The 26,244-nt window shown below is 42.0% G+C and overlaps 1 protein-coding gene and 1 long non-coding RNA gene across 4 annotated transcripts; one reads left to right on the top strand and one right to left on the bottom strand.

Annotated features, from left to right (window-relative positions):
- Positions 1 to 1,590: 1,590 nt before the first annotated feature.
- Positions 1,591 to 23,524, bottom strand: LOC103465794 (uncharacterized). Of its 3 annotated transcripts, none has more exons than XM_081607909.1 (7): positions 22,622 to 23,524; positions 17,344 to 17,406; positions 16,953 to 17,029; positions 2,923 to 3,023; positions 2,158 to 2,807; positions 1,762 to 2,069; positions 1,591 to 1,681 (listed from the first exon to the last, which is right to left on the bottom strand). In XM_081607909.1, exons 2-5 carry the CDS (start codon positions 17,364 to 17,366, stop codon positions 2,712 to 2,714), a joined length of 297 nt encoding a protein of 98 aa, XP_081464035.1. In that variant the 5' UTR covers positions 17,367 to 17,406; positions 22,622 to 23,524; the 3' UTR covers positions 1,591 to 1,681; positions 1,762 to 2,069; positions 2,158 to 2,711. The 3 variants fall into 3 exon arrangements, with proteins under 3 accessions (XP_081464035.1, XP_081464034.1, XP_081464033.1); XM_081607908.1 differs by lacking the exon at positions 22,622 to 23,524 and adding an exon at positions 17,476 to 18,231; XM_081607907.1 differs by lacking the exon at positions 22,622 to 23,524 and adding an exon at positions 5,471 to 5,556 and having other exon boundaries at positions 17,344 to 18,229.
- Positions 19,101 to 22,701, top strand: LOC145551946 (uncharacterized). The gene is made up of 3 exons (XR_014087837.1): positions 19,101 to 20,330; positions 20,593 to 20,746; positions 22,613 to 22,701. It is a non-coding gene; the product is annotated as an uncharacterized LOC145551946 (long non-coding RNA).
- Positions 23,525 to 26,244: the final 2,720 nt, after the last annotated feature.

The following is a 26,244-nucleotide window of genomic DNA, read 5'->3' as shown; positions in this document are numbered from 1 at the left end:
TTCAGCACAGAGTCGCAGTTTAAGCAGAGAGGTAATGAAATATAACAGACACTGTCAGGCCTCTGCGTCTGCCTTCTCTGAAGAACTACTGAGTGGGAGGAGACAGCCAGGTGAGGAAAAACTGTTCTTATCTATCGATTCAGTATTTTTATCATACAGACATGAGGCTGTTGTTGTGCTATTAGCTAGCTGCTAGCTAACGACTTTGCTAGCAAAGCTAGATAACTAAAGAGCTTCTTCCCTGTGTACGAGGCACATCGCCCGTCCTAAACCGATCATCTCCATAATGAATATATGTCTGATCTTCTAATTCCCTTTGCTGCATAATGTACATTTCATTTAGTCCACCGTTAGGTAAATATATCTTGAAGGAGAATAACACTTAATAGTCCAACAAGGATGTTCATTTAGAATTAAAAATGACTCACCCTGAATTACCATGATAGATATAATGAATGTAATAAAAGTGTCATTAATGTAGGGGGAAAAACTCAATCCAGACTAAGTTTAGGGTCTGGTTCGCAGAGTATTAAGTTAAATTTGTTTCCCAATTATTCAATGAAAAAAAAAAACTAATCTCAGTTAAGTAAAATAACATTAAGTAAAATCAAAACTTTTCGTATTGTAATGATTTAAAAAAAAAGTTTTCTTTAAAATACTTTTTTTAAATTAAACAACTCATTTTTACCAAACAAACATTTGCACACAGAAATCTGTGATTTTGGGCCCTGCCCACGACGTCATGTGAGAATCACAAGCAAAACTTTGAGTCACAAACAAAAACTTAGAATAGCAAGAAAATATTTGACGAGCGCAAATAAGTTTTGCAAAAAAAAAAAAAAGTTAACTTCATGAGTCAAAAATGTGATTTTAATTTTTAAAAAGTTTTTTTTTTTAAGCAAAACTCAGTAGGCTTTTCTCATGGTGACATGCATTAACAATTCAATTTTTGCTTTTGTTTTTTTTCTGCAGTTCCACGTTAAAGTTTGATGCAGCTCTGCTTTCCTGAATGGACCATCTTCATCTCCACTGCAAGCGTAGCAAACAGGCAGCTCTTTTTTATAGATTGCAGTACACTAAATGGTGGCATTGTACACTTGTTTATATTTTTAATAGTGTAATTCTGTAAAGACAAAATATGTCTGCTGGTCTAACTCTGATTTACATATCTTGCCAAATATTGCAATACTTTCCTATAACAAAATAGACCTGCAGAAAGAAATTAATAAAATATCTTACATATGCATAGTTGTATGCTCTATATAGAGATTCACCTTAGCTTTTATTGTATATCTCACAATTTTGTAATTTATCATTGTTTAAACTCTGAAAGCGGTGTGGCTTTAATATTCTGTCCTAGAATGCGGCAAGATGTGTCCTTTTTTGTTGTTGAGCAAATGCCCCTTTAGTGGTCTCTGCACGGCCCTGAACCTATATATAATTTTGTCATCATGGCCTAAAAAAGTTCAACCTTTAATGTTAGCAACATTTAATTGTCTGATTGGGAAAACAATTAAATTATGTTACACCAGGCTATGTCATGTTTTAATCGTCTGACTCACATGCAAGAACACCCACGGTACAAGGGGAATCAGTAAAATGATGTTTATTACAGGGAAAAATTCAGTCAGAAAGGGGGGAAAAACTGGTCCGGAGTGGAGTCGGTGCTTCTGGGTGTGAACTGGAGGGTGAGAGTGTATGGTGAGTTCAATGACTGGGGGAAATAGCAAACTGCAGGGAAAAAAAACTGAACGTTCTTACTTTTAGCTGAGATTATCTGGATCGAGGGGGGAATCTGATGGTTCCTGGGTGGATATCCTGAAGTCGGGTGTAGCTGCTAAACTTAAAGGCGGCAGCACTGGAGGGCGGACGAGGTGAGGTCGAGTTTCTTAATGGCAGGAGAGAGGAGGGCAGCCTGCGTGGAGATCTGGTCACAGTGGTGGGGTACAGGGACTTGGGCATCCGGTGGGTGTAATCCACTGGCGTCACAAGGAGAGGAAAGGTTATAGGAGGAGAGGTTCTGTGCTGGAACTCCACAAAGGGTTTCACAGCTTCTACAGAGAGAGTTCCTGTGGAGGCACAACAAAAAAAACAAAACAACGTCACTAGGAGTTCACAACGAGCGATCGCTGGAAACATTTGGGTGGCCTGTTATACCAAAACTGGCAAAACACTCTGGCATTGGTGTGTAGGCTGCCTCCTCTTCTTATACTCATCCAGATGAGATCATGCAGTGCAGGTGATTCATATCAGCTGGTCCACGCCCTCCAGGAATAACCGCCAGGCGCCCCCTGAAGGATGAACAGAGAACAGCAACCACAACAACAAAAGGAAACACCCAGGAACCCAACAGTACCCTCCCCTTAATGATCGCCACCAGGTGGTCCAACTGAAGGAAGGACGGAAGCATTGAAATCAGAGATCATAGAATCTAAAAGGTAGGAACCAGGCACCCAAGAGCGGTCCTCTGGGCCATAATCCTCCCAGTCAATGAGATACTGAAACCCTCTACCCTGCTGAACTGAAGTGACTGCAATTTGCTGTTCAGTGGATAGTAACAGTGGTTGATAACCTAGAGACACTTCGAAAGGAGAGAACCCAGTGGATGCAGAAACATGAGTTATGCGAGTACTCCACCCAGGGCAGAAACTGGGACCACGTGACAGGATTGGAGGAGGTTACGCATCTGAGGGTGTTCTCGAGTTCTTGATTCATCCTTTCAGACTGACCATCGGATTTAGGATGACGACCAGAGGTGAGAGGCACCTTAACTCCAAGAGCGGCGCTAAACTGTTTCCACGGTTTCCCTTTGGGGAAGCAAGATATTGAACAGACAGCTGTTAGGAAGTGGGGCACCAGGAAGGAGGTCTATGGAGCAATCATACGGACGGTGTGGAGGTAGAGAAATAGCGTGCGACTTACTGAACACTGGACTGGAGCTAGGTCGTGATACTCTGCTGGGATTAAGGACAAGTCGACAAGGTCTACATCCTGCTGCTTTGCTGGGGAAGGACCTGAAGGGACTGCGGAACGGAGACAGGTAGAGTGACATGAAACTGACCAGGATTTAACATGCATTTTTGACCAGTTAATGTGTGGATTGTGAAGCTGCAACCAGGAGAATCCCAAAACAATGGGGGAGTTAGCGGCAGGAAAAACAAAAAATGAAATGACTTCACAATGGTTCCCAGATAAAATTATTTCAACTGGTTTGGTCTTGTGTGTGATCTGAGACAAAGATCGACCATTAAGAGCAGAGGCCCTTAATGGGGTTGGGAGCAGAGTAGTCTCAATTTCCATCTGTTGAACAAACTGGGAGTCAATTAGGCTTTGTTCACAACCAGAATCTATCATGGCTGAGATAGAAATTGACTGATCTTTATTGAATAGAATGGCTGGGAGGAGAAGACGAAGGGTTTCATTCTTTCTGAGATGGTCCGCCAGTATGCCAGCATCGACTGACTGACCTGAGCATTTAAACGCAGCCCACAGTTTGAGATGAAATGCCCTGATTCGCCACAATAAAGACAGAGTCTAGACTTAAGCCTCGTTTGCCTCTCCTCTGGTGTTAATCGGGCATGCCCGACCTGCATGGGTTCGGGTTCCGGTAAGTTATTCTGCGGAGTTGGAGTAGAAGGGGGGTTTGTGAGGCGAACAGAAGAAAAAGTTCTTATCGGTGGATCTCTTCTCCGCCTCTCTCTGGCACGAATTCAGTTATCTAAGCGTATGGTAAGATTTATGAATTCATCCAGGGTAGCTAGCTCATCTAATGTAGCCAGTTCATCTTTTATTTGCTCGTTTAGGGCGTGGAAGTATGCACTTTTGAGTGTGGATGGGTTCCAGCCCGAAGCTGCTGCTTTAATTCTGAAATCGACTGCGAATTCAGAAACTGTGAGAAGAGAAGGACTTCGCCTGTTAATACATGTAACAGGTGGAACCACCAGGGGTCGCTGCCTCCACATCTCGAGCGCCCATAAAAGGGAAGCTGTCAGACTGGTGGCAGATTGTCAATCTCCTCTGTGTTGGACCAGGTGTGTTGGCCCACGCCTTCCACTGTTTGTCATCAGGTTTTTTTCCCGCATGCCAAACGAATGCGGGAAGTTATTTTTTCTTTGTAATTGTATGATTTAAGTTATAAAGGACAGCAGGGGGCAGCGGGGTGAAGTTCTCGCTGGTGACATACAGCATCAACATGGACGTATCGAGTGGCACTGAAGCCGGGGATGAGCACGATAAGCAGGCCATGTCGCAGCGAATAAAGGATCTGGAACGCCAGCTGGCGACGTTGGCAGCAATGGACTCGGAAAGACCGTCAACGTCTTCAGGAGCTACAGGCACAATCCTGTTATTTATGTGCAGCAGGATAAGAAACTGCCACTATTTTTTGGGAAACTGGATAGTGCAGAGTCGCTGACTTTGGACAAATGGATTGAATTGATGAGAGACTATGTGCAAACAAGAGGAAACACAGAAAAAGAACGTGCGCAGATTATCTATGAACATCTAGAGGGCGCTGCTCGGACTGAAATTAAATTCCTACCAGCAACTCAAAGGGAGAATGTGAAATGTATTTTTGATGTTCTTAGAGATGTTTATGGTTGTATGCATTCAAGAATTTCACTACAGCGTAGATTCTTTAACCGTAAACAATTTGAAGGAGAATCATTGATTGATTATTCTCATGTTCTTATGGACCTTATGGATCAGATAATAAAAAATTATGCACAAGCAGCCTTAAACTCCTCTAAAGATCTATGTGACCAGTTCTGTGATGGTGTGAGAGAACAGGCTCTTAGAATGAGGCTAAGAGATCTGGTTCATGTTAATCCGGAATGGACGATTCGTGATGTTAGAGAGGCCACTAGGTGGATGGCACAATATGAAAACACAAATCTAATAATCCAATTCTTGACGAAAGGATTGTCTCCTGTGAAAGCTCAGTCTCTCGCACTTCTGAATATGGGGAATTGTTGACTTTGTTAAAAGCTCAGCAGGCCCAGTTAGAACTGGTCATGAAGGCTTTGGCTCTTCAAACTTTACCTCCCCCTAGAACTCGCAATTTTTGTCCTAGACGCACTGCTGATGGAAAACCAATTTGTTTCAGATGCGAACAAAGTGGGCATATTGCCAGAAATTGTACTGCTTTTGTTAACACTGAGCCTAAACAAGCTATTCCTCCTAAGCAAACGGAAAACTAGAACCCGCCAGTGTGCAGAGCCAAACATTGGTGGGCAGTTTTCATGGCTCTATTGACAATGAATCAAGTCCATGTAATTTAGTTGGTGAATGTCCACAGGGGGAGGTGGATTTTGCTGGGGTGAGGATAAATTGTTTGTTGGACAGCAGCTCTATGGTGACCACTGTAACAGAAAGTTTTTTCAAAAACAATTTTTCTCATTTGTTTGATAAAGAACTAAAGGACTGTGGTTGGTTGGGTTTAAAGGCAGAAAATGGGTTAAAAATTCCTTACCATGGCTATGTGGAGCTTGATGTTGTTGTGTTGGGGGTGTTGCTTCCTTGTCGAGGTTTATTAATAGTTGAGGATCCAACAGACAGCTACATGAGACAAAAGAAACTGAATGTACCTGGTGTTTTGGGGATGAATGTGTTTGAACCTCTTTACCTCGAGCTGTATAGGCTGTATGGCTCTGACCTTTGGGAAGCACCTGTACTCAAGTCAGCACCTCGGGGATGGAGAAGAATGCTGAGATACTGTCAAATGATGGAAGTGATGGTCAGCTCCCCTGACCCTCATCAGGTCAGAGTGCAGGGTAAGAAACCTGTGTTCCAGCTGGTAGCCTCTGTCATGTGCCAGTGACATGCCCACAGATGCCGTTACACCAACCAATCGATTTGTTTGTTGAACCTCTGGGTCCTGAAGGGGGTAGCCTCCCGGAGGGATTGTTGGTTTCACCTTCTTTAGTGAAGGCGGCAAAGGGTGGTGCCTTCATTCCCATTACTAATGTAGGAAAATCTGATGTGTGGTTAACACCTCGTAGAGTTGTGGCCACTGTTCAAACTGCTACTCTGGTGACAGATGATTCTAAGATTCAGGTTTCTGTTGACTCTCACAGTTGTATGGCATTAATTGCTAGTCATGAAACTACTGTGTCTAACACAGACTTGAATTTGCCTGAGTTTGAAAACCTGCAGGGTAAAGAGAAACAACAGGCGAAGGAATTGTTGTTAAAATATAACAAAGTATTTGCCAGAAGTGATCTGGATGTGGGTAGTGGAAACTTAATAACCCATGAGATCCCCCTGCTGGATGAAACACCAGTGCGACAACCTTATCGACGCATTGTCCCTTCTCAGTATGATTTAGTTCGCAATCATATTCAACAGCTACTACAAAGTCATGTTATTAGGGAAAGCAGCAGTCCATATGCTTCACCAATAGTTTTAGTTCAGAAGAAGGATGGAACATTGCGCATGTGTGTGGACTATAGACAACTAAACTCTAAAACCAGAAAGGATGCATTTCCTTTACCCAGAATTGATGAATCCTTGGATACTCTGGCTGGGGCACAGTGGTACACAGCATTAGATTTGGCAAGTGGGTATAGTCAGGTAGAGATGGCTGAGAAAAACAAGGAAAAAACAGCTTTTTGCACTCCATTTGGACTATTTGAGTTTAATCGCATGCCTTTTGGATTGTGTAACGCACCCAGTACTTTTCAGTGTCTTATGGAGCGCTTGTTTGGAGATTGCCGGTACCAGTCCTTACTACTGTACTTAGATGATGTAATTGTCTTTTCATCATCAGTTGAACAACATTTGGGAAGATTAAATCAGGTATTTTCCAGACTAGAAACCCAGGGGCTAAAGGTTAAGTTGTCAAAATGTCATTTTTTTCAGAAGAGGGTTAAATATTTGGGTCATGTGGTGTCAGAAGAGGGGGTGTCTCTACTGACCCAGACAAGGTAGCGGCAGTACGTGACTGGGGGCAACCTGCTACTTTAGCAGAACTTCGTTCATTTTTGGGATTTGCCAGTTACTATCGGAGGTTTATTTGTGGTTTTTTGAACATGGCTTCCCCTTTAAACCGTCTTGTTGCTAGACTGCTCCCTCCTGGAAAAAAGGGCAAAACCCCCAAGAAGCCCTTGGGTGGCTTCTGGGATGAGGAGTGTGAGCAGAGTTTTCACAAGCTCAAAGCTGCATTAATAACAACTCCTGTTCTTGCCTATGCAGACTTCCAGAAGCCATTCGTTTTGAAAGTGGATGCCAGCCATGCGGGGTTAGGAGCAGTACTTTCTCAAGATCATGGGGGTAGATTGCGCCCTATAGCGTTCGCTAGTCGCAGTCTGAAGCCCACCGAGCAGAATATGAATAACTACAGCTCCATGAAGTTAGAGCTTGTTGCGCTTAAGTGGGCTGTTACAGAAAAGTTCAGAGAGTATTTGCTGGGTAATAAATGCACAGTTTTTACAGATAACAATCCATTAAGTCATCTGGCTACAGCAAAGCTCGGAGCAACAGAGCAGAGGTGGGTTTCGGAACTGGCAGCGTTCGATTTGACTTTGAAATATCGTCCTGGTTCTCAAAACGCCAATGCAGATGCATTGTCCCGTCAGCATACCACACATAGCAGGGGCTGGCTCTGGTATATGTGAGGGGTTTGCTGGAGTACAGGAAGAGATCAGTGTCTTACCTGGTTTGTCAGGTGCTGACCTGTGTACATTGCAGCATAAGGATCCTAACATCGGTTCTTTTATGCAAGTTTGGACGAGGGGTAGGATGCCTGATGCTAAAGAGAGGAATGAACTTGATAAGGTTACCCGGAAATTGGTTCGGCAGTGGAATCGGTTTAGGGAGCGAGAATCAATCCTTTATCGCTGTGTTCAGGCCTCTGATGGGCAGACTGAGGTTGAACAGGTGGTGTTACCTCAGTGTTTGCAAGAAGGTGTCCTCCGTTCGCTTCATGATGATCATGGCCATCAGGGGGTGGAGCGGACTTTGCAGCTAATTCAGTCACGTTTTTATTGGCCCAATATGCACTCGGATGTAGAGCAGTGGTGTAAAAACTGTGAAAGATGTGTGGTGTCAAAGGCTGTGTTGCCCAAAGTTAAAACCTATATAGGAACAATTAAAGCATCTAGACCTAATGAGATTCTGGCAATAGATTTTACAGTTTTAGAACCTGCTACAGACGGCAGAGAAAATGTCCTTGTAATGACTGATGTTTTCTCAAAGTTTACACAGACTGTCCCCACAAAAGATCAGCGTGCCGGTACTGTTGCAGAGGCACTGGTGAAGCACTGGTTTCACCATTTTGGGCCCCCTGTCCGGATTCATTCTGATCAGGGGAGAAATTTTGAGAGCAAGTTGGTTCATCAGCTCTGCAAAGTTTATAAAATTGAGAAAAGCCGCACGACTCCTTATCATCCTGAGGGGAATGGGCAGTGTGAGCGTTTTAATCGCACTTTACATGATTTGCTAAGAACTCTTTCACCTGAACAGAAACGCAGGTGGCCCCGGCATATTCCCCAAGTTAACTTTGCATATAATACAACTGTCCATCAATCCACTTGTATGACGCCTTACTTTTTGATGTTTGGTAGAAAACCACAGTTGCCTGTGGATTTTTTTGTGGGTTTGGGTGAAAGTGATGGAGGACCTGACCTGCCCTTGGAAGAGTGGGTTGAAGAGCACCAAAAATCACTCCATGCTGCCTATGAAATGGTGCACCAAAAAGTAGAGAGTAGAAGGGCTCAGAGACATCAGGATGAGGATGTTGCGCCAGATTTTCTGGAAGGAGACTTGGTGTATGCGAGAAACCATTCAGTGAGGGGTCACAGCAAAATTCAGGATTTTTATGATTCAACTCCCTATCAAGTGGTTCGTCCACCTTCTGAGCGAGGGGTAGCGTACTCTATAGTACCTGTGGGTCAGGAGGGGCCCCTCTGTCAGGTCCATAGGGTCGAGCTTAGAAGTGTCCCTGAAAATAGTGGGGGGGAAGGGCATCAGGGAAATGGTTTGGAAGATGTGCAGACAGATATTGAGGTGGGTGATGAAGTGGGTGATGAACCAGTGGTGGATTTGCCTGAATCTGGGATTCAATCGGAGGCTGAGAATGATGTTATTCCTGTAGATGTAAATTCTGATGATCAGCCTCTTTCTGGCAAAAAACCCACACAGGAGATTGACACCGCCATCATCCCTGAGCCGAGGAGGTCAGCTCGGAAAACTGCCGGACAGCCTTCCAACCCTTCCAGGCTGCCCTGTCCTGTGCTAAAGAAATGATTCAGTTATTGGGCAATAGTTTTTTATGTACATCGTCGGGTCGCCGATGCATAATGATGGGGGGAATGTAACAGGTGGAACCACCAGGGGTCGCTGCCTCCACATCTCGAGTGCCCATAAAAGGGAAGCTGTCAGACTGGTGGCAGATTGTCAATCTCCTCTGTGTTGGACCAGGTGTGTTGGCCCACGCCTTCCACTGTTTGTCATCAGGTTTGTGTGTGTTTTTTATTGTAAAGACAAAATTCTTTTAATTTGATTTATATTAAGTCAGTGTTTGGTGTTCTTTATATAGGGCCACACGACATGTCGTAATTTGACAAGTGCTTTACCTGGGCGTGTGGTTGATCGACGCTGCAGGTAGACTTTGTTTAATTTTTAATTGAATTGCATGGTTATATTTCAAAGATTTAATAGGCGTTTTGGTAATTTTTGTTTCTTTGTTTTTTGCAGTTGTTGCTGCACCCTGCTGTTCTTTTTGATTTCCTTTTTCCATTGTTTTTCATTTATTTTGTTTACCTATTGTTTTGCAAATATACATTCTCTTATTTTGTAATAATAAATATTGTCCTTTTTATATTGGTTGTTTTATTGCACCACAAGTGGCCGTAACATACGTATTGAGTGAAATGAATTAATGGGGCCCCTTTGTAACATGTTTTAAATTTTTGACTTGAGTAAAATATCAAGTCTTTTCTAGTAAACAGCTTCAAGTCAAGTCAAGTCCCAAGGGAATAGTGAGCAAGTCAAAGTCAAGTCCAAGTCGTTCAGCATTTTTTCAAGTCAAGTCGTGATTTTAATGACTCGACTCCAAGTCATGTGATTATGTTATATGTTGATGTAGCATCTGTGCAAACAGTATACTATATTTCTAAATAAAAAATGGATTATGACCAACAAGGTCAATGGACTAGTTCTCAGAAGTCTAGATACGACTCGGGAAGGAGTAGACAGACTAGAAGTTGCAGATGTGAGTGCCTTGTATTCACAGTGATTAATTATTTACATTACAATAAGGAAAAGAAACATTCAAATGGCCATATTAAAATAAAAGGAAATAATACAAAGAATGAAATATTAAATTAAATCAAAAGAAAACAAATCAGCTCCACAGTTCCAGCAACAAGCCACACTATTCAGTTCATACAACCCCCCCCCCCCTGAACTGGGGCGGTTCAACAGGATCAGGTGAGTTGTTTAGACGGCTTGCTGCAGTTCATATACTGACAAAAGTCAGATCAGAGTGGGAACAGTTTTGTTCATGGGCTGCAGGAAGTCTCCCACCAGCCTGGTGGGGAAACCAAATCTCAACACACCACAGGTGAAATCCTTTTAGGTTCTTGAACCCGATTCTTCAGCTCGCCATCGAACCTGGCCTGTACAATAAAGCAGGACCAGTCTCAAATATAATCAAAACATTCCAGTGTGCACACAAATAAATACGATCGGCACTCATTGCAATATGAATAATCCTAATGATCGTTTACCAATCAATGCATTTCCAAATACATCTTATTCATAAAAAGTCAATAATTATGCTCCATACAAAAACAAACAATATAAAAAAAAAAAACATCAAGCTAGGCAAATACTTTAATAAATATTTAAGGCATCTCATTGTTCTCCAATTTGTTTGTTCAGTCGCAATATAGCATCTGGATCAAGAACGCCAAGTCTTCATAAAATGACTCACCAATTCCGCAGTTCATACGGCATACAATCGGTTTTGTTTCCCTCAGCTCACAACCAGAGACTCCTAAAGTTGGTACAATTTTATCAGCATCATACAAGATTAAAGAAAAACAGAATGTTACACTCAACCGACCTGCAGCTCTGCTCTCCCAAACTTGTTCTAATCCTCCATGCTTTTCACTCCAGCTAATATACCCAGCAAATTAGCTGCGGTGGTACATGTGACTCAGACGCTCAGCAATGATTGGCTGCTTAGTAAATCTCGCGAGAATTGCAGTTATATAATCAAACTATCGCAAGATTTTGGAGGGCAATAGTAGCGAACCAGAAAATGGAACTCAACATTTCACTTGGGTTACACCCTCCCCCCTTAAATCCATGCAACGCCGATGCATGTTAAATCATCTGAACGTACAGGAGCATCAGAGACGGGTTCAGCAAAGGTCTCCCCGTAAGCAGTAGCTAAGCTATGCAAAAGGGTTTGCACTACTGAAATTAATGGATTGCCCAAAGTGGCATACTGAAAGCGCTTAATTGGTTTTGGTTGTCGACTAGTCCGACGAATTGGCCGTTCAGCTTCTAACCCATTTCGAGTTTCAGGAATAGCTATAGGCGATTCAGGGGAATGTGGTGATAACATGGTTGGCTTTGGTAATGTCTCTACTGGGCCATGGGACTCCAACACTTCAGATGAACTCAGCTCAGGAACCTGTTCGGGCTTACGTGAACTTCCTGAGTCCAGCTGATCTTCTGAAGGAATTTTCTCCAGGGCTGGAAGTGGGTCCCCGGTGTCAGGCAGTAGAGACAATTTGTCAACATCAGATGAGGGAATCTGCCTTTCTGTGTCAGCTTCTGGAACCCTGCTCATGGACTGGGTAGGGATTGTTCCCTCAACACCGACCTTCACAGGCGACAAAACTGAGAACCGAAGCACACTCCATTCCTCATCTTCCTCATCCAGGTTCTCCTCTAGGTCCTCTATTGGTTCCTGGAGACTGCGGGTATGAGGTCTACGAGCAGGTGTAGAAATTGGCTGATCAACTTCTTCAATCTGGGGAAGAAATCCACAAGGGAGAAGAAGGTCGCGGTGCAGAGTTCGGGTCCCTCCAGAGGGATCTGCTTCTGGTCTTACAATATACACAGGAAGGTCACCCATACGACCAACCACCACATAGATATTTGTCTCCCACTTATCCTCCAGTTTATGCTTTCCTCCAAGTCTCACATTTCTGACCAATACTCGATCACCTTCTTCAAGACTGGCTGGTTTCACTCTTTGATCAAAACGAATCTTGTTTTTTCTTGCCATCTTCTCTGCATTTTTGGAAGCTAGTTGAAAGCTCTCCTTTAGCCGGGAACGCAGGTTCTGCACATATAGAGAATGTGATTGAGATGATGGACTTCTGACAGGTAAGTTGAAGGCTATGTCGACAGGAAGTCTTGGACAGCGACCAAACATCAACTCGTATGGAGTAAAGCCTGTGACCTCATTTCGGGTGCAATTATATGCATGAACAAGTGGTTTGACATACTCTTTCCACTTAGTTTTCTTCTCTGGCTCCAATGTACCCAACATGCTGAGCAAAGTTCTATTGAACCTTTCAACAGGGTTCCCACGAGGATGGTACGACGTGGTGTGATTTTTTTTATGCCAGCAATGTTGCAGAGTTCTTTAATGAGGCGAGACTCAAAATCAGGCCCTTGGTCTGTGTGCAGGCGTTCAGGAAACCCATAATGCACAGCAAAATTCTCCCATAGACATTTCGCAACAGTCTTTGCTTTTTGATTGGTTGTTGGAAAAGCCATAGCATACTTAGTAAAATGGTCTGTGACGACAAGAATGTTTTTAGTGTTGCTTTTATCAGGTTCAACTGATAGAAAATCCATGCACAGGAGCTCAAGTGGCCGGCTGGTCTGGATACTCACTAATGGTGCAGCTCGTTCTGGCAAAGCCTTCCGGCGAATGCAGCGATTGCAGGTTTTAATCTTGTTTTCAATATCTACAGACATGCGTGGCCAGAAAAATTGAGATCTTACCAGATCAAGTGTTCTTTCAATCCCCATATGGCCCATATCTTCATGGAGACTTGAAAGGACAACAGGACGACATTCTTCTGGCAACACAAGCTGAAACATTAAGACCTCACCATCCTGCCTTCTTCTGTATAGAAGGTCATCTTTTAGTTCAAGGCGATTCCATTCTCTCATCACCAGAGAGAGGTCAGGAAGCTCAGCTCTAGCAGTTGGAGGGATCTTTTCTCCTGTTTCAAGCTGATGAATAACTTCTCTCAAAACAGGATCAGCTCTCCGTTTCTCCCTGATGTCATGAAGGGACAGTGATGGAAGGACTGAAAACCCTTGAAACATCAACATACAAATCAGGAAGAGCTGTAGGGGTCATACTCATCATTTCCACCAGAGTAATGTTTCTTTCCAGAGGACCATCGGGACTTTGGCCTCTCAGCAGACAGCTGTGGCAAATGGCTCCGACCACATCAGGGGTGAGTTCTGCAGCATCCTCCGTTTCATCCATATGTGCTGAGATGAACTGTTGCACCATAGCCCATTCTCTCTGTAGATTAGATGTCTGGGGGTGTGGTCTCCTGGAGAGGGCATCAGCATCTCTGTTTTGGCTGCCTGCACAGTACTGCAATTTAAAATTATATGTAGACAGTGCAGCAAGCCATCGATGACTAGCAGCGTCAAGTTTAGCAGAGGTCAAAACATATGTTAATGGATTGTTATCTGTAATGACAGTGAAACTGGAGCCATAAAGATAATCATGGAATTTTTCAGTTACGCTCCATTTTAAAGCCAAAAATTCCAATTTATGAGCTGGATATCTAGCTTCACTGGCAGACAACCCACGGCTAGCATATGCTATAACTCGTAGCTTTCCTTCTTGTTCTTGATCTTGATAAAGAGCGGCTCCAAGCCCAATGGTGCTAGCATCTGTATGCAAGATATAGGGTTGACCTGGGTTGGCAAATCCGAGTACTGGGGCTGTTGTCAATCTGTCAATCAATGTGTCAAAAGCAGATTGACACCGTGTAGTCCACCTTTCATTAAAAGGTTGTTTAACATCATGGCTGTTATTTAAGATGTTTGCTTTACGGCCCCATTTGCGGGTAGAGGAGTACCCTTTTGTCAGGTCATTTAAAGGTTTAGCAATAGCAGCATAGCCATTAATGAACCTGCGGTAATAGCCCGCAAAACCAAGAAACGATCGTAGTTCTTTTAAAGTTTGCGGAACTGGCCAGGATTTTAAGGCACTAATCTTTTCTGGATCTGTTTCAACCCCGTGTTCAGAAACTATATGACCCAAATAACGCACAGATGTTTGGAAAAACTTACATTTTTGTGGTGATAATTTAAGACCATAATTTCTGAGCCGATGTAACACTCTTATCAACCTTCTCTCATGTTCTTCTAGGGTGTCAGAAAAGATGATCAAATCATCCAAGAAAACCAGAACTTCTTTTAAATGCAAATCACCCATGCACTTCTCCATAAGGCGCTGGAATGTACTCGGTGCGTTAGTCACACCCTGGGGCATTCTGTTGAATTCCCAGAACCCAAGTGGCGTCACAAATGCTGTTTTAGGCTTATCACTTTCTTCCATTTCTATCTGATAATATCCTGACTTCAAGTCGAGAACACTGAACCATCGTGAACCAGTGAGAGCTGAAAATGACTCTTCCAAATTTGGTAATACATAAGCATCCTTTACCGTTTGGAGGTTCAACTTTCTATAATCTATACAAAGCCGAACATCCCCATTCTTCTTCCGAACGACTACAATCGGTGAAGAGAATGGTGACTCTGATTCTCCTATTACTCCTGCCTCCAGAAGATCTCGCAAATGATTGCGAACAGCCTCAATATCATTTGGATGGATAGGGCGAGCACGATGTTTAAATGGAGTCTCATCATGAAGATGGATGTGATGCTTCACCCGATCAGTACATCCAAAGTCAAGGTCATGATGGGAAAACACTTCTGGAATTTCTCTGAGTTTAGCAATAACTCGTTCTTTCCAATCAGAGGGAATTGGAGAATTTCCAAATTCAAATTGGAGATCAACTTTGTCAGTGTTCTTGAGCTGTGCTTTACAGCAGGAAACCTCAGATAGAAGCTGTGGTGATACTGTGATTTCTGCAATAGAAGCAGGTGGTGACAACGTTATGCTGTGGTTTGACTCATTTGTGATAACCACTGGAATCTTGAAAAGTGTATGTTTGGGCAATGACACCAGACAACTTTTCACACACAATCCCCCTGGCAAGGGGGTAGAAGGCTGCTCAACTAATGCCCAACTGCTAACTGGCAGCAAGCTGGTACAAGCATAGCCTTCTAGAACGATGGTATGGCCTGCTGGAAAAACAACAGGTGACTCACTGTCTAGTTCTACATCACTTACACTGGGCTCTTGGGTTTGCTGGTGACGCAACTGAAGAACTACTCTGTAGCCATACTTAGCTGGGCTAAAGCTAACATTTTCATCTTTCAGATGTTTGTCATATAATGAATCAAGGGTGTTCATTCCAATCAGAACTTGGGACTGAGTTCCACTTTTAACATCTGGAACCACGAGCGCCAAAGTACAAACATCCAAATCTGTGCCAACAAACTCTTTAGGAAAAATGACTGACATTTCTATGTAACCCAAGTATGGGACAGCTTGGCCTGCAGCTCCTTCTACTTGTAACAACTCATTTAATGGTTTCACCGGTTGATGAGAAAAATGCTGATTGTAGAATGAAACTGGTATTGTGGTCACTTGTGATCCAGTATCTAACAGGCATTGAACTCGTTGACCAGCTATTGTTACTTCACCAGTACATTTTGAGCCAATCAACCCTCGTGGCAACTCTGTAGCCTCAGAAGTTATGAGACAGATTTGTGCATCCTATAAACGTCTGCTTGGTGGGACTTTTCTGGTCCTCTGCAGTTCCCGTTTGTCCCTCAACAAGAACCAGGTTCAGTTTAACGACAGAGCACTATGAGAGTTCATTTTCTGCCATTTTTTCTGTTTTTCCACAAACTGCTTCTTTTTAGCAGCAACAAGTGAAGGATTAGGAGGATTGTCACATTTTGGTCTTACATGCCCATCTTCTCCACAATTATAGCAGTAACCTGGCTTGGGTGGGGAAGCTGCATTTTTGTGAGAAGATTGAGGTGAACTTTTACTAATCTGTGGAGGCTGCTTGAACTTTGCAACATTCATAGATTTTGGCAAGACAGCCTGTTTCTGACCAGGCTGAGCAGCTGCAAGAGCAGCCAATTGCTTCTGTACATCAGCTAACTGCTTAGCAAGTTGTTGGGTGATGGTAGTCAAGTTATCATAAGCACCCTTTTCTTCAACTGATGCATAAGCATGATGCGAATGCACACTAGCTCTGGTTTTACTAGAGCCAAGATGCTGTTTCATGCGCTGAGCTTTAGCAGCTTCCCTGTCCTCTTCTGTTCTCAACAATAGTAACAGTTCTGCAAAAGATGGTGGCTTTGACTTGCGCTGCTTAAGTTGGAGCTCAGAGATTAAGGTGTCATCCCAACAACCACGACAGAATTGATTCAGGAGATGTTTTTCAAAATCAGCAGCTAATACACCACCCCTCCTTACAGCATGGTTCAAAGTCACTTGCAGGCGTTGTAAATAAACTGATGGTTTTTCACCTGCATCTTGGAACTGCTCCATGAATTTTGCATACAGTTCATCACCATCTTGGACTGTTCCATAGGCAGAGTCAAGGATTTTGAGATAACTCAAGGGAGGTGCATCCGGTTGAAGATGTTTAACCATATCTGCAGCTGGTGGTAATAGACTGTTAAAAATCTTTCTAGAGCGTTGCAGGTCTGACAAAGCAGGATCCTTTAACAGAAGGTCAACACCAGATCGCCAAGTTTCATAGTCTATTTCATGCTGTGGCCTTGGAGTTCGACCAGAAAATGATCTAAGTTTTAAAGAGGACATGTGCATTGCATTATCGTCGCTTTTCATGATGTGCTCAACCACATACCTCTGCACTCCAGGTGGGTTGATATCTGGGAAGGACATGGCTGGCAAAGATCCTGAAGGTCGTGATGCGTACCTGGCCTGTACAATAAAGCAGGACCAGTCTCAAATATAATCAAAACCTTCCAGTGTGCACACAAATAAAAAATACGATCGGCACTCATTGCAATATGAATAATCCTAATGATCGTTTACTAATCAATGCATTTCCAAATACATCTTATTCATAAAAAGTCAATAATTATGCTCCATACAAAAACAATATAAAAAAAACATCAAGCTAGGCAAATACTTTAATAAATATTTAAGGCATCTCATTGTTCTCCAATTTGTTTGTTCAGAGTCGCAATATAGCATCTGGATCAAGAACGCCAAGTCTTCATAAAATGACTCACCAATTCCGCAGTTCATACGGCATACAATCGGTTTTGTTTCCCTCAGCTCACAACCAGAGACTCCTAAAGTTGGTACAATTTTATCAGCATCATACAAGATTAAAGAAAAACAGAATGTTACACTCAACCGACCTGCAGCTCTGCTCTCCCAAACTTGTTCTAATCCTCCATGCTTTTCACTCCAGCTAATATACCCAGCAAATTAGCTGCGGTGGTACATGTGACTCAGACGCTCAGCAATGATTGGCTGCTTAGTAAATCTCGCGAGAATTGCAGTTATATAATCAAACTATCGCGAGATTTTGGAGGGCAATAGTAGCGAACCAGAAAATGGAACTCAACATTTCACTTGGGTTACATTGAAATTTTGCCCTTTGTGTACAGTATTATATTCTTTATTCTGTTATATATGTTGTATATTCTATCTTTGTGTGAGTCTATTTGCTGTTATTGCCTGTTACTTTGCTGCTGGTGCACAGATTTTTTTTTCATATTCTGGGACAATAAAATATATTTCTACAATATTCTATTTATTTATCCAAATTGCTATGTTTTTGCCTCCACTGTGTCTCTTTTTGCTGAAATTAAGTCACTCCCTCCAGGTCCAGGATCTGATATTTCAGACAGAAATTAGGAGAAGTACAGTAAAGATGAGAAAATAGTCTTTGATATTTTCCATCTGCCTTTTAAAATTTAATGTTCAAGGTTTTATACAAACACACCTTATCATAAGTATCTTTAAATTTAAATTATAAATCAAATGATCTAAAATGACTGATTTTGGATAACCTCTTCTTTTTACAGGAGATTATTTTTTCTATTCTGTATTTGCTATCATAGTTTAGGTTTGGCAAACAAAATAGTTTATCAATATTATTGAAAGAGAAACACTTTGACATGTCAAAGTCCATGGTTCCCCTCTAGCAGTTGGAAAGAAGAAGTGGTTGAAGTGGAAACAAATTCTGGGCAGTGGCGCGCTTGGTGGCACTGTTGTCTTGCAGTAAAAAGTTACTGTGTTTGAGTCCTAGCCTTGGGTCTTTCTGAATTAAGTTTCATTGTTCTCTTTGTGCATGTGTGGGTTTCTAGACAGGTTAATTGGTCTCGCCAAACTGTGTTCAAGTGTGTGCATTTTTCTTTGTCCTGTGTGTCTGTGTTGCCTTATGATGAATTGATGACCCTCCCAGGGTGTAATGTTTGCAGAAGGAGCAAATATGCAGAATGTCACAGGCAAAATTAAAGAATAATGTGTAAATGACTTTATATATAAATATATGAATTGTAATGATTTATTTTTTAAAAAACTAATTGTTTTGTTTAAAAAACCTTTTTAAATTAAATAACTAATTTTTGTCTTGTGAACTTAAAGTTATTTGCCAAACATAAACTTTTATTTGCACACATCAGAAATCTTTTGTTGCGATTTTAGGCCCTGCTCAACACGTCATATGAGAATCACAAGCAAAACTTTGACTCCAACAAAAACTTAGAATATTAAAAGATTTCTGACATGCAAAATAAGTTTGTTTTGCAAAAAAAATGCACTTCATGAGACGAATGTGATTTAAATGTTTAAAAAAGTTTTTTAAGCAAAACTCAGTAGGCATTTCTCATGATGACATGCATTAACAATTCAATTTTTGATTTTGTTTTTTTCTTTTTTCTGCAGTTCCATGTTAAAGTTTGATGCAGCTCTGCTTTCCTGAATGGACCATCTTCATCTCCACTGTAGCAAACAGGCAGCTCTTTGTTTTATAGATTACAGTCCACTAAAAGGTTGCATTGTGCCCTTTTTTATATTTTTAATAGTGTAATTCTGTAAAGACAAAATATGTCTGGTGGTCCAGCTCTGATTTACATATCTTGCTAAATTGCGGGTTTGAATATTGCAATACTTTCCTATAACGAAATAGACCTGCAGAAAGAAATTGCTAATAAAATATCTTACATATGCATAGTGTTGTGCTCTATATGGAGATGTTCATTAGCTTTGATTGTATATCTCACATTTTTGTAATTTATCATTGTTTATTAAACTCTGAAAGTTGAGTGGCTTTGTTAATATTCTGTCCTAGAATGAGGTTGGATGTGCCCTTTTTTTTTTAGAGCACCTGCCCCTTTTGTGGTCTCTGCACAGGCCTGACCCAAACAGTCCTGATCCATTGACTCCAAATCACCTGTTCACTATGAAGTCAAAGGTAGTTCTGCCTCCTCCAGGTAAATTCGTCAAAGAAGACATTTATGCACGGAAAAGGTGACGGCAGGTGCAATATCTAGCAGAGCAGTTTTGGTCACGTTGGAAAAGGGAGTATCTATCCAACATCGCAACAAGGCAGAAATGGCACACTCCAAGAAGAAACTTGAAGGTCGGAGATGTTGTCATGGAGAAGATGGATGACTTCCCTCGTAATGAATGGAGATTAGCACTTGTGATGAGCACAGTAACTGATAAGGACGGACTTGTAAGAAAAGTGAAGATTTGTTTTGGAGAACGAAAGATGGAGAAAGGACAATGTTCCAGCTAGGCTTCTATGTTGGAACGTCCAGTGCAGAAACTGGTTCTACTATTAGAGACTGTTTAACTATAAGAAATCATTATCACTCCACTCGTTAAGTTCTAATGATTTGGTGGGAGTGTAAATGACTTAATTGATGCATACACGCATATATATATGTATATATATATATATATTTTTTTTTTTTTGTTTGTTTGTTTTATTGTCTTTTTTTTATGATGTTGTTTCCTCATTTGGCCGGGAGTTGTTTGTTGCCATTTGACCGATGTTTTGATTTAAAGAGGGTTTTTTGGAGAGACAAGGTTGCTAGGCGAACTACACAAACTTCTGACAGTAACTGATGGTTGGCTGTTTTGGACATAGTGCAACGAGTGAGCGAGGATACGAGTTACGGTTGAGAGGAGATAACTAGGGAATAGTCCAATTAAGGTCCAGACAATCAATTAACTAGCGCTTGGTTGATGAGGGAACAAGGTGGGTGTTTTGATGACTGAATTGTATTTATTGAGCGTGATTTAAATGTTTCAACATGAAATGTTGTTAATATTTGATTAACTGTCAAACAGTTGAAACAGTTAGAATACGTTTTAATTCATTTGTCATACAGAAATGTTACAGTTAATTAAATGCATGTATTGTAAATTTAATGATATTATAAAAAGTGAGGTTTATAGGTTGAAGTGAAAGGTTGGAACCAGTAAGAGTTGCTAATGGTATTTTGTTTGTATGTTTGTAGCTCTTACGGTGTGTTCATGTATAAAGGCAGTTGAATAAAGAAACGTGAACCATCAGTTAAAGAGACCATCTTTTCAACCAGGACGCTACATAATGGTATCTTAAATAAAAGGATTCAACTTACAAAAAGGCACAAGGCAAAATAACAATAAGAGGTAATGTGGATGACAGGAAGTTGGGGAAAATTAAAGGAAAATTGTTTTTACAGTAACTCTGTGGTTCTGAATACCAGCAAGACAGTAACTACGATTATTGCTCCGAGTCACTTGCACCAAAATATCAGCCAGATAATTGCATCCTTCTGGTCGCTAGCTAAATCAAAGGCGAAAAAAAAATCTGGGTGTCACATTTGACTCACCATTTGGTTTTGAGTCTCACATTAAGACTGTTTCCTGTTCTTGTTTCTTTTATTTAAGAAACAGTAAGGGGTGTGCATAAGACTGACATGACACAGTCATAAATATGACAAAGCAGACAGAATGAATCTGAATAAAGTGAATAATAAAATAAGAAATTTTAGTGATTTAAATACAATTAAATAAGCAGCAGCTAAAGAAAAACTGATCTAAAGAAAAGCCACTATGGCAGGAACAGAAATTTTACATTGGCCAGATAACTTCACCAAAGTGAACGATTTTTGGGAAAAACCAGAGCGCCTGGAGAAAAACCGGTTCCTGCAGATTAAATAAGTAAAGGTCCTGTCCAGAACTAGACACCTTCAAGAGGTGCTATGTTCTAGTTAGTACAGGACATTAGTCCTTTTGATGAAAGACTTAAGGGCATATCTGTCTCATTTTGTGACAGATATGCACATTTGACATGACGAATTAACTTTATCTAATGGAGAAAAACCACCAGGAGGATCTAGAGGTCAGCCTTACTGCTGAACAGGTCCAGCTGGGTGACCTCCAGGTCCTCCTGGTGTTTCTTTTGTCTCTTTCATTTAAGAAACAGTAAGGGGTGTGCATAAGACTGACATGACGCTGTCATAAATATGACATAGCACTTGTTATGAACATGGAGAAGTCTTAATGAATGTTTATGAATGTTGTCTGTAAATAATGACTCTTTTGACAAAAGGTTGCTTATGCACACCCTTTCAAATAAAGGGTTAACTAAGAAACATTGCTAAAATAACATATATGGTCTCCAGAGTTGACCTAGAGAAAATTGTTCATGCTTATGTGTCATCTCGTCTGGAGTTGACTGTAGAGGTTTTTCAAAAGCAACTAAAAGCTTTTTAATTTTCTCAAGTTTTTTTACATCATGATTTTATTGTGTTTCTTGTGTTTGTTTTTGCTTTGTGAAGTTTTAAGGTTGATTTTTTATTGTACAGTGATTTGTGATTGTGTCTGTGAAAAACTTTACTTAGAAAGTAAAATCACATGAGGAGGATAAAAACTAAGAACAGACAGAATGAATCTGAATAAAATAAATAAAATACAAGAAAGTTTAGAGATTTAAATACAATTAAATAAGCAGCAGCTAAAGAAAAACTGATCTAAAGAAAAGCCACTATGGCAGGAACAGAAATTTTACATTGGCCAGATAACTTAACCAAAGTGAACGATTTTTGGGAAAAACCAGAGCGCCTGGAGAAAAACCGGTTCCTGCAAATTGAATAAGTAAAAGTCCTGTCCAGAACTAGACACCTTCAAGAGGTGCTATGTTCTAGTCAGTACAGGACATTAGTCCTTTTGATGAAAGACTTAACGGCATATCTGTCTCATTTTGTGACAGATATGCACATTTTACATGACGAATTAACTTTACCTAATGAAGAAAAACCACCAGGAGGATCTGAAGATCAGCCTTACTGCCGAACAGGTCCAGCTGGGTGACCTCCACGTCCTCCTGGGGGGTCCATCCAGCAAGGTTACCTCCTGTCCTCCTTGTGGGTCTCACCAGCTGTGTGATCTCAAAAACCTCCTGATGGTCTGTTTTGCAGTAAGGCTGAAGTCCAGGTCCTCCTAGTGGGTCTCTCCAGCTAGGTTACCTCCTGTCCTTGTGGGTCTCTCCAGCTAGGTTACCTCCTGTCCTCCTTGTGAGTCTCATCAGTTGGGTGATCTCCAGGTCCTCCAGCTGGGTGACCTCCTGGTCCTCATGGGGGTGTCTCCAGCTAGGTGACCTCCAAGACCTCCTGGCGTGTCCGTCTGACTGTAAGGCTGACCTCCCAGTCCTGCTGGTGGGTTTGTCCAACTGAGTGACCCCCAGGTCCTCCTGGTGGGTCTCTCAAGCTGGGTGACCTCCAAGACCTCCTGGTGGGTCCGTCTCACTGTAAGGCTGACCTCCAGGTCCTCCTGGTGGGTCTCTCCAGCTGGGTGAGCTCCCATTCCTCCTGGTGGGTCTGTCCATCCGGCTGACCTCCAGCTCCTCCTGGTGGGTGTCTCCAGCTAGGTGACCTCCAAGACCTCCTGGCGTGTCCGTCTGACTGTAAGGCTGACCTCCCAGTCCTCCTGGTGGGTTTGTCCAGGTGAGTGACCCCCAGGTCCTCCTGGTGGATCTCTCAAGCTGGGTGACCTCCAAGACCTCCTGGTGGGTCCGTCTCACTGTAAGGCTGACCTCCAGGTCCTCCTGGTGGGTTTGTCCAGCTGAGTGACCCCGAGGTCCTCCTGGTGGGTCTCTCCAGCTGGGTGAGCTCCCATTCCTCCTGGTGGGTCTGTCCATCCGGCTGTCCTCCAGCTCCTCCTGGTGGGTGTCTCCAGCTTGGTGACCTCCAAGACCTCCTGGCGTGTCCGTCTGACTGTAAGGCTGACCTCCCAGTCCTCCTACATACATACGTACGTACGTACGTACGTACGTACGTACGTACGTACGTACGTACATACATACATACATACATACATACATACATACATACATACATACATACATACATACATACATACATACATACATACATACATACATACATACATACATACATACATACATACATACCATATATATTATCATTAGCAACTAAGAGTTGCTAATGGTATTTTGTTTGTATGTTTGTAGCTCTTACGGTGTGTGCATGTATAAAGGCAGTTGAATAAAGAAACGTGAACCATCAGTTAAAGAGACCATCTTTTCAACCAGGACGCTACATAATGGTATCTTAAATAAAAGGATACAACTTACAAAAAGGCACAAGGCAAAATAACAATAAGAGGTAATGTGGATGACAGGAAGTTGGGAAAAATTAAAGGAAAATTGTTCTTCCAGTAACTCTGTGGTTCTGAATACCAACAAGACAGTAACTACGATTATTGCTCCGAGTCACTTGCACCAAAATATCAGCCAGATAATTGCATCCTTCTGGTCGCTAGCTAAATCAAAGGCGAAAAAAAAATCTGGGTGTCACATTTGACTCACCATTTGGTTTTGAGTCACACATTAAGACTGTTTCCTGTTCTTGTTTCTTTTATTTAAGAAACAGTAAGGGGTGTGCATAAGACTGACATGACACAGTCATAAATATGACAAAGCAGACAGAATGAATCTGAATAAAGTGAATAATAAAATAAGAAATTTTAAAGATTTAAATACAATTAAATAAGCAGCAGCTAAACAAAAACTGATCTAAAGAAAAGCCACTATGGCAGGAACAGAAATTTTACATTGGCCAGATAACTTGACCAAAGTGAACGATTTTTGGGAAAAACCAGAGCGCCTGGAGGAAAACCGGTTCCTGCAGATTAAATAAGTAAAGGTCCTGTCCAGAACTAGACACCTTCAAGAGGTGCTATGTTCTAGTCAGTAGAGGACATTAGTCCTTTTGATGAAAGACTTAAGGGCATAACTGTCTCATTTTGTGACAGATATGCACATTTGACATGACGAATTAACTTTATCTAATGGAGAAAAACCACCAGGAGGATCAGGAGGTCAGCCTTACTGCTGGGTGACCTCCAGGTCCTCCTGGGCGGTCCATCCAGCTAGGTGACCTCCTGTCCTCCTGGTGTTTCTTTTGTCTCTTTCATTTAAGAAACAGTAAGGGGTGTGCATAAGACTGACATGACGCTGTCATAAATATGACATAGCAATTTTTATGAACATGGAGAAGTCTTAATGAATGTTTATGAATGTTGTCTGTAAATAATGACTCTTTTGACAAAAAAAGTTGCTTATGCACACCCTTTCAAATAAAGGGTTACCTAAGAAACATTGCTAAAATAACATATATGGTCTCCAGAGTTGACCTAGAGAAAATTGTTCATGCTTTTGTGTCATCTTGTCTGGAGTTGACACTTTAGAGGTTTTTCAAAAGCAACTAAAAGCTTTTTAATTTTCTCAGGTTTTTTTACATCATGATTTTGTTGTGTTTCTTGTGTTTGTTTTTGCTTTGTGTAGTTTTAAAGTTGATTTTTTTATTGTACAGTGTTTTGTGATTGTGTCTGTGAAAAACTTTACTTACTTAGAAAGTAAAATAACATGAGGAGGATAAAAACTAAGAACAGACAGAATGAATCTGAATAAAATAAATAAAAAATAAGAAAGTTTAGAGAATTAAATACAATTAAATAAGCAGCAGCTAAAGAAAAACTGATCTAAAGAAAAGCCACTATGGCAGGAACAGAAATTTTACATTGGCCAGATAACTTAACCAAAGTGAACGATTTTTGGGAAAAAACCAGAGCGCCTGGAGAAAAACCAGTTCTTGCAAATTAAATAAGTAAAAGTCCTGTCCAGAACCAGACACCTTTAAGAGGTGCTATGTCAGTACAGGACATTAGTCCTTTTGATGAAAGACTTAAGGGCATATCTGTCTCATTTTGTGACAGATATGCACATTTGACATGACGAATTAACTTTACCTAATGGAAAAAAACCAACAGGAGGATCTGGAGGTCAGCCTTACTGCCGAACAGGTCCAGCTAGGTTACCTCCTGTCCTCCTTGTGAGTCTCATCAGTTGGGTGATCTCCAGGTCCTCCAGCTGGGTGACCTCCTGGTCCTCATGGGGGTGTCTCCAGCTAGGTGACCTCCAAGACCTCCTGGCGTGTCCGTCAGACTGTAAGGCTGACCTCCCTGTCCTCCTGGTGGGTTTGTCCAGCTGAGTGACCCCCTGGTCCTCCTGGTGGGTCTCTCAAGCTGGGTGACCTCCAAGACCTCCTGGTGGGTCTGTCTGACTGTAAGGCTGACCTCCAGGTCCTCCTGGTGTGTCTCTCCAGCTGGGTGAGCTCCCATTCCTCCTGGTGGGTCTGTCCATCCGGCTGACCTCCAGCTCCTCCTGGTGGGTGTCTCCAGCTAGGTGACCTCCAAGACCTCCTGGTGTGTCCGTCTGACTGTAAGGCTGACCTCCCAGTCCTCCTGGTGGGTTTGTCCAGCTGAGTGACCCCGAGGTCCTCCTGGTGGGTCTCTCCAGCTGGGTGAGCTCCCATTCCTCCTGGTGGGTCTGTCCATCCGGCTGACCTCCAGCTCCTCCTGGTGGGTGTCTCCAGCTAGGTGACCTCCAAGACCTCCTGGTGGGTCCGTCTGACTGTAAGGCTGACCTCCAGGTGCTCCTGGTGGGTCTCTCCAGCTAGGTGATCTCCAAGACCTTCTGATATGTCCCTCAGGCTGTAAGGCTGAGGGACATATCAGACATATCAGGGCTTTCTTTTTTTTTCAATAGTACTTGTCTAAAATCTGTTTCTTTGGGGTCTTTTGTAAGTTTATCCAAATAAAAT

The sequence above is a fragment of the Poecilia reticulata genome, chromosome 6, assembly GCF_904066995.2.
Source record: "Poecilia reticulata chromosome 6, P_reticulata-male-v2, whole genome shotgun sequence".
Classification (NCBI taxonomy): domain Eukaryota; kingdom Metazoa; phylum Chordata; class Actinopteri; order Cyprinodontiformes; family Poeciliidae; genus Poecilia; species Poecilia reticulata.
The sequence above is the reverse complement of the archived record's forward strand: the minus strand, read 5'-3'. Positions and strand labels throughout refer to the sequence as shown.